We start from the raw sequence: 12,136 nt of genomic DNA on the forward strand, positions 1-12,136 counted from the left end.
CGTAGAGTATCTGTGGGGTTTTGTCAAGAGGAAGATCAGACACCAGACCCAACAATGCAGATGAGCTGAAGGCCACTATCAAAGCATCCTGAGCATCCATAACACCTCAGCAGTGCCATAGGCTGATCGCCTCCATGCCACGTCGCATTGATGCAGTAATATATGCAAAAGGAGCCCTGACCAAGTATTGAGTGTATACTATACTGTACATGGACATACTTTTCAGTAAGCGAACATTTCTGTATTAAAAAGTCCTTTCTTTTTATTGGTCTTATGTAATCTAATTTTCTGATATACTTAATTTTGGGTTTTCGCGTGATTTTGCCACGATTTTGATGCAATTTCAGGGAATGCCTGTGTAAACTTGAGGTCTATGGACCTCAACTCGCATGAAAGTTGGACCGAAGTAGTACAGGGACTACTTTGAAGTTGGCATGACTTGAAGTGTGAAAGGGGCCTAAGCCATAATCCTTAAAATATATTACTCTGTATGTAATGCATCTATATAAAATATGAGTTTCGCTTTTTTGTTTTGAATTTTATTGAAATTAACTTTTTGATGATATTGCAATTTTATGAGATGCACCTGTATGTGTCGCCACTTGAAGCTCAAACTTAAAGAACGACCAGCTGCTGCAGCTATATTAGGCAACATGGCTCGGCTGCACGAATCACCGTCATGTTACGTCAAAAACATAGACGGGCACTAGGGGGCGCGTGCACGTCCACGGAGCTGATGCGAGTGCCCGGCGGTCGCGATCACCGCCGGGCGTCAGCGATCGCTCGGGGTACACCGTGAACCGGGATCTATGTGTGTAAACACACAGTTTCCATTTCTCTGAGGGGAGAGCAGACAGTCTGTTCATACAGAGTATGAACAATGATCTGTCATCTCCCCTGCACAGGCTCCTCCCACCTTCAGTTAGAACACACACTAGGGAACACATTAACCCATTCACCGCCCCTAGTGTTAACCCCTTCACTGCCAGTGACATTTTTACAGTAATCAATGCATTTTCATAGCACTGATCGCTGTAAAATTGCCAATGGTCCCAAAAATGTGTCAAAATTGTCCGACGTATCCTCCATAATATCGCAGTCCCGATTAAAAATCGCAGATCGCCCCCATTACTAGTAAAAAGAAAATTAATAATAAAAAAGCCATAAAACTATCCCCTATTTTGTAGATGCTATAACTTTTACGCAAAACAATCAATATACGCTTATTGCAAAAAAAATTTTATGAAAAATATGTAGAAGATTACATATCGGCCTAAACTGAGGAAAAAATAGGTTTTTTTATATATTTTTAGGGGATATTTATTGTAGTAAAGCATATTGCCTTTTTTTTTCAAAAATGTCGCTTTTTTTTGTTTATAGAACAAAAAATGAAACCCGCAGAGGCGGTCAAATACCACCAAAAGAAAGCTCTATTTGTGAGAAAATTAGGGATGTCAATTTTGTTTGGGTGCAATGTCGCATGACCGCACAATTGTCGGTTAAAGCGATGCAGTGCCGAATCGCAAAAAGTGCTCTGGTCAGGAAGGGGGTAAAATCTTCCGGGGCTGAAGTGGTTAAAAAGTAACATTCCCCTTTGGGTGATCTATGTATATTGCAGCAAACTTTGTTGCAGATTCCTACCTTTTATTGTCTGTCCATGTGCAGCGTATAGGAGTGATTTTATAATTGTCAATCAGATGCTGCACTTGCAGGGCTCTAATGAGGAAAGCGGCAGGGTCTGCATCCCTTTTTTAGATGTGATTTCCCTTTTATAGTATGTCACCAATGAAACATTTTTGTTGAAGGAGATGCACAAAAGTGGAGTTATCCTTTTAAACCAGTGACTTGTGACTTATGACAGTTATGGGTATTGTTGATTTTTGACGCCTCGCTTGAAATTTAGTTTCTATGTACGTGTCTCATCTTTTATATTTTGCTGGGGGTTACATTGGATTTGTGTGCAGTAAAATGAAGTGAAAGTTTAGATATTAAACACAGTAGAATGAATGTCATGTAACATGGGCCTCTCCTTACAGGAAATATATGGGGGAATTCCGTAAAGCACCACTAACAGTTTTCTGGCGCTGTGGCCCTTTTAAAATGGCCTGTGCAGAAATTAAATATCCCTTACTGCCCATTTTTGGTAACCTTTACTGACACGTGCAGCAGATTCAGGTAGTAAAAAGTGGTACTGTTAATGTACCAAATTAAAAAAAATGATTTACCTCCAGTTTGTAACTAATGAAACGGGAGGTTTTTCAGGAGATTTTCCTGAAATTTTTTATTTCAAGGGTTCATCAAGTTAATAAGGCTGGTATGTATGCTAATCTAAGCAATGGGATCTGTTCCCACTTAGTTTGTTTTTCTATCTTTTGCAATAATTTAGCTAGGCATTTTTTTATTTCTAGTAATACATTTTTGCAGCCTCTAAGACTGGAAAACCCTTGCCTTGCTCCTTTTGTACTTATCCCTTCGTTTTTGTTTTGTTTTTTTTATATTGTGCATCTTCCACACTCAGTGCTCTGGTGCCATCTGCTGATCATATGAAGCAGTACAATGCAAGATCACCTTAAAGGTGAAGTCCACTTTATAAGGTTTAACATAAAGCATGGTCACCTAAAACGTCCCCAAAACATGACACCCCCTCCCTTACCTGAATCATGGGATGCTGCTATCTTCAGCATGTTATAATTAGCCTGCACCATTAGGTACCCTGGAGGTAGCTGCTTTTATAGTCTAGGGGTAAGTTTATCATCCTGCAAGGTTTCACAAATTTCATAGATTTTTTTACTTTTTTCCACTTTGATTAAGAAAAGTTGTCTTCTGAAGTCTCCCCAGAAACTCGCACTTCTGGAATTCCCTTCTATATCCCATGTCCCACCAACCCTTACATAACTACACTACAGTTCCAAAGTTGGTTCAATTTTAATATCTTTACATTGTCAGGAGATGGATTAAACTAAAGACTGCATGCATATTAAAAAAAATAAATCATAGCTATAAATTATTTGGTGTAGACACAATTCTTCTTTAAATGTATTTATCTGTTTTATCAAATCTTACTAGGTCTCTCCAGGGCAGCTTACAAAGAAGTATAGCTCATGTTCCACAATATTCCTAGATGACAGCACAGTCAGTCAGCCTAACCTCAGAAGCACAATTAAATGGTGTGTATACCTTGGGTTTTGTTATACTGGTTTATTGCTGCTGCCAGTAATGCCTGTGATTGTTTTAACCCTATTTGTTTTATTTTGTCATACTGTGTTTTAAAATGTAGAGCATATTTGTAGACTGTATAGACATAGGAATTTGGCAATGCACCATTGACATTTTGCCTTCATCTCCATTCAGAGCAAAGTAAAAGTTGATCTAAGGCTGCAATCTGCAGTGCGATTGTAGAATTTAGGTACTGTTTGCTCCTTTTCAGAATAGAATAGCACATTGAGGGAGATCGCTGCACTAACATAATTTGTGTTGGTATGGCAATCTGTCACTTTTTTTTTTTCTGTTAAACTTGCTGGGTGGAATGAGAAAAATAACTTGCAGTGTGTATTAGGCTTAAAGGATGAGCTCACCTTTACAAAACCATAATAAAAGTACATGTAAAAAAACAATTTCTTTTTTTTTTTTTTTTACACTTCAACTTGTAAGACGTTGAACCCACAGTCAGCAGATCACTGGTCCAGTGCCAGGCTTGTGCAGATATTCGTCAGCTGTCTGCCCTGTACCTCCCACAGAGGGTACGGAAAGAATCCATGAACTACGAGAGCGCTGATCAGTGCTCTTGTAGTTATTGAGCGCTACAAGTCAACTGCTGCAGTGTCTGACAGTACTTGTACTTAACCATCCCCATAACTCTTTGAATGAGTGACCTAGCTATGTGGGTAGAACCCTGCAGGGCTGAGCTGTTTTTAAATAGTGACAGTGGGTACTGGGAATAGATCCCACAGTTGCTTTCGGGGGGGGTCTTTGCATCTTACCAATTCCTAGATGTGAATGCTATAATAGGTTTTTGGTATTTTTTTTGGTTTTTTTAGGCTTTGTTCTAATTACAGCTGGTAATCCAGCCAGTAAGTCTGTTTTTCAACAGGATGCCTTTAGCGGTTGCAGGGATGAGCCAGACAGTTTAACACGAACACTGTCTAAAATGATAGGCTTTTTATTTATGTAAAACCTTTATCCCAAAAGCAAAAAAAAAAAGTCTGTATAATACAGGATGTGTTACTGGCCAGATCATCAGGGAAAAGAGGGAGGCCTAAAAGAAGACAACTAATGCAGCCACCACATCTAATGATTGGTAAGCTGCTACTACCTGCCTGGAGTTTGCATGTTCTCCCTGTGTCTGCGTGGGTTTCCTCCGGGTACTCCGGTTTCCTCCCACACTCCAAAGACATGCTGGTAGGTTATTGGATCCTGTCTAAATTGGCCCTAGTATGTATGAATGTGAGTTAGGGACCTTAGATTGTAAGCTCCTTGAGGGTGTAGGGACTGATGTGAATGTATAATGTATATGTAAAGCGCTGCGTAAATTGACATTGCTATATAAGTACCTGAAATAATAATAATACAGGTGCATCTCAGAAAATGAGAATATCATCAAAAGTTAATTTTATTTCAGTAATTCAATTCAAAAGCAACAAGGATAATTGCAGCCTTGAGAGGATTGTGAAGCAAAGACCATTCAAGAATTTAAAGGAGATTCACAAGGAGTGGGACTATAAGAGCCCATTCACACCTGAGCGTTTTGTAGCGTGAAGCCTCAAGCTACAAAACGCTTGAGGGGAAAAAAAATCCATCTTTCTCTATGGAGATGGTTCACATCTCCACTCCAAGTCGCCTGAAGCACTACGCCTGAAGCTCAAACAAGTTCTGGACCCTTTTTTGTTGCGCGAATCGGGCAGATTTTGGGTGTTTTTGGAGCAGGAAGCAGATGACAAAAGCTAACAACATAGCAACAAATTATGAAACAGATGATTTTCCTATTGGCTAAAAAAAAAAAATGGCAAAGCTCAAAAACGCCAGACAACGCTGCATGGAAACGTGCAAATATGCCCGAAAAAACGCGTGACAAAACGCCGGCAGAAACGCTCAAACGCTACGCTCAGGTGTGAAAGCAGCCTTAGTGGTGTCAGTGCTACACACACACACACACACACACACACACACACACACATATCTATCCAGGACATGGGCTAAAAGTGTCAAATTCCTTGTGTCAAGCCACTCCTGAACCAGAGACAATGTTAGTGTCTTGTCTGGACTGTTGCTCAGTGGTCCAAAGTCTTCTTTTCGGATGAAATGAAATTTTACATTTCATTTGGATCCCAGAGTCTGGAGGAAGAGTGGAGAGGCACAGAATCCAAGTTGCATGAGTTCCAGTGTGAAGTTTCCACAGTCAGTGATTTGGGGAGCCATGTCATCTGCTGGTGTTGGTTCACTGGGGTTGATTTACTGAAACCACAGCACTTAGAATTTAGTGCAGCTGTGCAAATTTTTCACGGAAGGGAGTTTAATAAGACACGTGGCCACTCATTAAATTAGAAGAAAAGAGGCTTAACCTTAAACAGAGTAGAAGATTCTTTACTGTAAGAGCAGAATGTGGAATTCCCTTCCACAGGCGGTGGTTTCAGTGGTGAGCGGATCGATAGTTTCCAGGAACTATTAGATAAGCACCTGAATGACTGCAACATACAGGGATATACAATGTAATACTGACATAAAATCAAACACCTAGTTTGGACTTGTGTCTTTTTTTTTCAACCTCCCCTACTATGTAAGTATGTGCATGGATAACCAATCTGCTTCTAACTTCAGCTCATTCAATTGTGCTTTGACTATAAAACCTGGAAGCTGATTGGTTACCATGCAGGGCTGCACCGGATTCTGTGTGCTCCAGTTTTAGTAAATCCTCCCCACTGTGTTTTTATCAAGTCCAAAGTCAGCACAGCCCACTAGAGCAAATTCTAGAGCACTTCATGCTTCCCTCTGCTGACAAGCTTTATGGAAATGCTGATTTCATTTTCCAGCAGGACTTGGCACCTGCCCACACTCCCAAAAGTATAAATACCGGATTTAGTGGTCATGGTATCATTGTGCTCGATTGGCCAGCAAACTCGCCTGACCTAAACCCCATAGACAATCTGTTGGATATTGTCGAGAGGAAGATGAGACACCAGACCCAACAATGCAGATGAACTGAAGGCCGCTCTCAAAGCAACCTGGGCTTCCCGTGCTGCGGGAGTGTACCCGAGGGTCCGGCGGACTCTGTCTGGCGGCGGCCCGCGATCACGGCGAGGAGAGGCAGAACAGGTAACTGCCTATGTAAACAAGGCATTTCCCTGTTCTGCCTAGTAACCTGACAGATCTTCTGTTCCCTGTCATTGGGAACATCGATCTGTCATGTCAGTGGTAACCCATCCCCCTTACAGTTAGAACATGCTGAGGCAACACACTTAACCCCTTGATCGCCCCAGTGTTTAACCCTTTCCCTGCCGGTGACATTTATACAGTAATCAGTTTCTAATTTTAGCTCTGATCGTTGTATAAATGTCAATGGTCCCAAAATAGTGTCAAGAAAAAGTGTCCGATCTGTCCACCGCAATGTCACAGTCCCAATTAAAAATCGCAGATCACTGCCATTACTAATAAAAAATAAATAAATAAAATAAAAATTAATAATAAAAATGCCATAAATCTATCCCATATTTTGTAGGCACTATAACTTTTGTGCAAACCAATCAATATACACTTATGTATTCGACATATTTTTGAAGAAAAAAAAAAATTGGCCTAAACTGAGGAAGAAACTTGTGTGTGTATGTGTATATATACAGTCATGGCCGAAATTGTTGGCACCCCAGAATTTTTTTTTTTTTCAGAAAATTAAGTATTTCTCACAGAAAAGTATTGCAGTAACACATGTTTTGCTATACACATGTTTATTCCCTTTGTGTGTATTGGAACAAAACAAAAAAAGGAGGAAAATGTCACACAAAACTCCAAAAACGGGCTGGTCAAAATTCTTGGCACCCTTAACTTAATATTTGTTTGCGCACCCTTTGGAAAAAATAACAGAGTTCAGTCGCTTCCTATAACCATCAATAAGTTTCTTACACCTCTCACCCGGAATTTTGGACCACTCTTCCTTTGCAAACTGCTCCAGGTCTCTCTTATTGGAAGGGCGCCTTTTCCCAACAGCAATTTTAAGATCTCTCCACAGGTGTTCAATGGGATTTAGATCTGGACTAATTGCTGGCCACTTTAGAACTCTCCAGCGCTTTGTTGCCATCCATTTCTGGGTGCTTTTTGACATATGTTTGGGGTCATTGTCCTGCTGGAAGATCCAAGATCTCAGACGTAAACCCAGCTTTCTGACACTGGGCTGTACAGTGCGACCCAAAATCCTTTGGTAATCCTCAGATTTCATGATGCCTTGCACACATTCAAGGCACCCAGTGCCAGAGGCAGCAAAACATCATTGAACCTCCACCATATTTCACTGTAGGTACTGTTATTTTCTTTTGTAGGCCTCATTCTGTTTTCAGTAAACAGTAGAATGATGTGCTTTACCAAAAAGCTATATCTTGGTCTCATCTGTCCACAAGACGTTTTACCAGAAGGATTTTGGCTTACTCAAGTACGTTTTGGCAAACTGTAGTCTTGCTTTTTTTTGTATGTGTCAGCAGTGGGGTTCTCCTGGTTCTCCTGCCATAGCGTTTCATTTAAATGTCGACGGATAGTTTGCGCTGACACTGATGCTCCCTGAGCCTGCAGGACAGCTTGAATTTCTTTGGAACTTGTTTGGGGCTGCTTATCCACCATCCAGACTATCCTGTGTTGCAACCTTTCATCAGTTTTTCTCTTCCGTCCACACCCAGAGAGATTAGCTACAGTGCCATGGGTTGCAAACTTCTTTATAATGTTGCACACTGTGGACAAAGGCAAATCTAGATCTCTGGAGATGGACTTGTAACCTTGAGGTTGTTATTTTTCCCCAATTTTGGTTCTCAAGTCCTCAGATAGTTCTCTTCTCCTCTTACTGTTGTCCATGCTTAGTGTGGCACACACAGGCACACAATGCAAAGACTAAGTGAACTTCTCTCCTTTTTATCTGCTTTCAGGTGTGATTTTTATATTGCCCACAGGTGAGTTTAAAGGAGCATCAAATGCTTGAAACAATCTTATTTATCCACAATTTTGAAAGGGTGCCAAGAATTTTGACCAGCCCGTTTTTGGAATTTTGTGTGACATTGTGTCCAATTTGCTTTTTTTCCTCTCTTTTTATAATACACATACCAATACACACAAAGGGAATAAACATGTGTTATAGCAGAAAGTAAAAAAAGGGGTTTTTTTGGGTTGTTTTTTTTTTTTTTTTTTTTTCCTTTGTTTTTTTTTTTTTTGTTTTTTTAGCGCAAAAAATAAAAACCACAGATGTGATCAAATACCACCAAAAGAGAGCTCTATTTGTGGGGAAAAAAAAGACACAAATTTTGTTTGGTTACAGCGTCACACGACCGCACATTCGTCAGTTAAAAACGACACAGTTCCAAATGTAAAAAGTACTCTGTCCAGGAAGGGGGTAAAATCTTCCGGGGCTGAAGTGGATATATATATATATATATATATATATTCTATATTTATATTGGTCTTATTTAATCTAATTTTCTGCGATACTGAATTTGGGTTTTCACTAGCGGCAAGCCATAATCATCAAAATTAAAAGAAAGAAATGCTTAAAATAGATCACTCTAATCTATATAAAAATAAGTATCGCTTTTTGCATTGAATTACTGAAATTTAATTTTTTTCATCTATTTTTTTTTTTTTTCTTGAGCTGTATCTGTATTTGACATTTTTGGTTTTGTTTTTGGTCTAATACCACTTTAAAGCTGCACTCCAGCTAACACTTTATAAGCAGTTACAGAAAACGTTTTTTTTTTCCTTTTTGGGATAAAAGTTTTACATACATGTATAAAAGCTGGCCATTGTAAGCGCCCCTTGTCAGTGTTGATTTGCTTTTCTCAACCCTCACGCGTGCTACTTTGTCTGGACAGCTTGGTCTGCAAAGTAAGTTGAAAAATAACACTTACTGGGTCACCAGGTGAAAATATATGGAAAAAGCCTAAAAAAAGAAAACAAATGGAACCAATACACCTAAAAACCTGGTAAGCTGCAATATAAACCATTTTTATTTATTTGGGGGGGGGGGGGGGGTGCTAAATACCACTTTAATTTTACAGTTGAAGCGATAGTTAACTTTAAGTCCTGAAAGGGGACGGCAATTTTTATTATAGATGGTAAAAATTGTTTACCGTACCAACTGTACTTCTACCATAATGCCACTGGAAAGATTTTCTGCGTCCCAGCTGTGTCAGATAATTGCATCTGCACACGGTGGTCCCTCTCCACTCATTGGTAACAGGGTCTCTTTGGGTCATAAATATGATTTGCCAATACGTGCTTTTATAATACTCAATTTTGGTTGCTAGCAGTTTAAATGTGAAAGAGACGGGAAAGGAGTATTTAAAAGCTTTTTAAAGCAAAACATTTTGCCTAAGGTTATAGTAGGAGAAATTCCTCACAGTTGCTTTCTTTCCTTAGCAAACACGTGTCTAGTGTCCAAGAATTCTGTGAAGGTCATGAAGAATCATGGAACCTCAGCAGTGAATGGCAAATCATTCCATCTGTGCATTCAGCCTCTGAGCAGAGATTTTATTAAAGAATCCCTCCAAGTGGCAGTGCAGTTTATCTTTAATTTTTTTTTTTTTTTTTTTAAATACACGGTTGAAATGTTGATTTGTCAACCGTATCTGCCAATGCATTTGTTCTGTGCAGCCACTTTTTGTGATTCATACACCTCTGCCAGACAGCACAGCTGGGATCTTGACAACAAACTGTTAATTCAAGAATGTACTTTGGTGTCAGCTCCCCCATCTGCAGCCTGTTGAACAATGAAAAAGCAGTAACGCAATGATAAATCATAAACGATATGCTTTCCTATTGTCGGCTCATAAACGTATAGCTGAGACTGGTATTAAATACTGGCTCCCACCTACCAGTATTAGTGCTGCAGTGCAGGGAATGATGGAATATAAATGCAATCGGTAATATGTATCTAGTTGTTAAAAAATTGAAACCTAAATTTAGATTTCTGTATGATATAAAACCTGCCAAACATGTTTTTTGTACAGGACCCCAGCTCATTAATTTTAGACAGTTATTTTCAGCCACCTTCAGGTTATTGGACACTGCCAAACAGAACTTTGGAAAAACAACTCCTATAATCCTTCCTACCCTCAGCAATCCCCAGTTTTTTTTACTAGTGTAGTTTGGTGAAGAAAGACTTCTCTTCAGAGAGCTGGCTTCTGGTTTTGTTTCTATATTCTACCTGAAGATATCTTCCCCCCTTCCTAGCTGCACCTAAGCCACTGAGCGGCTACCTTCTTCAGCTTGTGGATCAGTGCCACTCTGTAGTATCCTTGGGGATCATGCTCAGACCCAGCCCAATGGAGAGGCCGGGCTAGCTTGTCATGTTGTTGCAAGCACTGGACTCTGCATTTGGTCCTCACCCTTTGCACAGTGAGGTTCAGTTAACTACAGGGTGCTATACAGGTCTAGAGATCTGCTCAACCTGTCTGGTGGAGCCTTGTCACTGAAGAACTGCTGCATGGCAGAGGGGTTGTGCCCTTCAGAAGTGGCTGAAGCAGTGAGTAAATATCTCCTGTTTAGAAGGATCTCCCCATAACGACGGGCAGGCAAGTCTGGTGCTGAGCCCCTTCCCTCAAATTGACTTCCCCGCCATATTTGGGTTGTCCGTGGATCCTGGGCCACTGCATTCGTGTACAGAGTGGGTGGGTGATGGGATATCCTTGAGCAGGAGCAGTGTTGCTTTTTTTTTTCCATTTTCTGAGACATTGTGTTGCAGCAGCCCTGGAGTGCTGTGACCCATGGAAAAACTCTGTTGGGCTGTAGCCTGCTCCGTGTGCTAGGTCCCACCTTCAGAGGTAGCTCCCTTTTCTCACTCTGCTGCTGGCACCATTGTGGAGGCATGCTTTCAGCAGGCTGTTCATGACTCTGCTCCATTTCTGAGCCCTGGGTTCAGCGCAAGGCTTCACTTGGTTATCCAGCAGCTTTTAGCTGTGAAACACACAGGTCAGGTGCACCCCTTCTCCTCCACAGCATAGGTTGCGTGTACCCCTCAAGGGATAATCTTGCACACATGACATGCATCACCCACGTGGGCAGTGGAACTGGAGGGCAGGCCAGCACACAATGTCATGAAATCGTGTTTCAGGATTCCCCACAAGTTGGTCACTTTGGACCTTAAGCTCCTTTTCTTGGTGTCCGCTCTTAACCAGTTGGGTACTCCTTACCCCTCCTTTTTGTCTATGGGTCAACCGAATATCAGTGCGGCCGATATTCAATATATGTTTTTTTTTTTGTTTTTTGTTTTTTTTAAGCATCGGTGACAAACTTATCGATTGTTACCGATATTGCTAAAAGGGGTTGTACCGCGATGATGCCTGCAGCTGCAGGCATCACCCCGGAACCGTTCTTTAGAGCGGAACGTCAGCTTTCTTGTATTAACAACAGCTCAGCAGTTCGGCTGTTATTACAAGCAGCAGGAGGGGACATTAAATCTACAGAATATCGGCACCTTACATGCCAGCCAAAAAATCGGTATGAGCCCTGAAAAAAACCTTGGTCGACCCCTAGAATTTTCAGCTTTCATTGTAGAGCTGATAGGGAAAGTATAAACTGTATAGAAACTGCTAGATACAAAGGGCATGGGTGCCCACAGCTGGTGGCCCCTTCTGAATCTTTTGGACCCCTTTTTGCTCTTGGATAATGAGGGAACTGGAATCGTAGGTGTAGGATGATAACTCCTGGCAGGGTGGGTCATTTAGCCATTATGAAAGCCATTGTGATTTTGATGTTCCTGGTACATACTAAAGTTGGAATCTGTAGAAGAGATAAAATCTGCGCTTAGGACCCCTAACTGCTGCCAAACGCATTACCCTGATAACAAGTATGTACAGTATATACACCGATCAGCCATAACATTATGACCACTGACAGGTAAAGGGAATATCTCGTTACAATGGCATCTGAAAATTGGTGGGATATATTAGGC

At 40.8% G+C, this 12,136-nt stretch overlaps 1 protein-coding gene across 1 annotated transcript in view; it reads left to right on the top strand.

The window, feature by feature from the left end:
• CCNYL1 (cyclin Y like 1) overlaps positions 1 to 12,136 on the top strand; it is a 126,623-nt gene that overhangs the window by 82,723 nt on the left and 31,764 nt on the right. Inside the window, exon 4 of the mRNA XM_073633401.1 lies at positions 3,067 to 3,167. Coding sequence (XP_073489502.1) covers positions 3,067 to 3,167 — 101 coding nt within the window. The remainder of the gene's footprint in view (positions 1 to 3,066; positions 3,168 to 12,136) is intronic.

The sequence above is a fragment of the Aquarana catesbeiana genome, linkage group LG06 (assembly GCF_042186555.1).
Source record: "Aquarana catesbeiana isolate 2022-GZ linkage group LG06, ASM4218655v1, whole genome shotgun sequence".
Taxonomy (NCBI): Eukaryota; Metazoa; Chordata; class Amphibia; order Anura; family Ranidae; genus Aquarana; species Aquarana catesbeiana.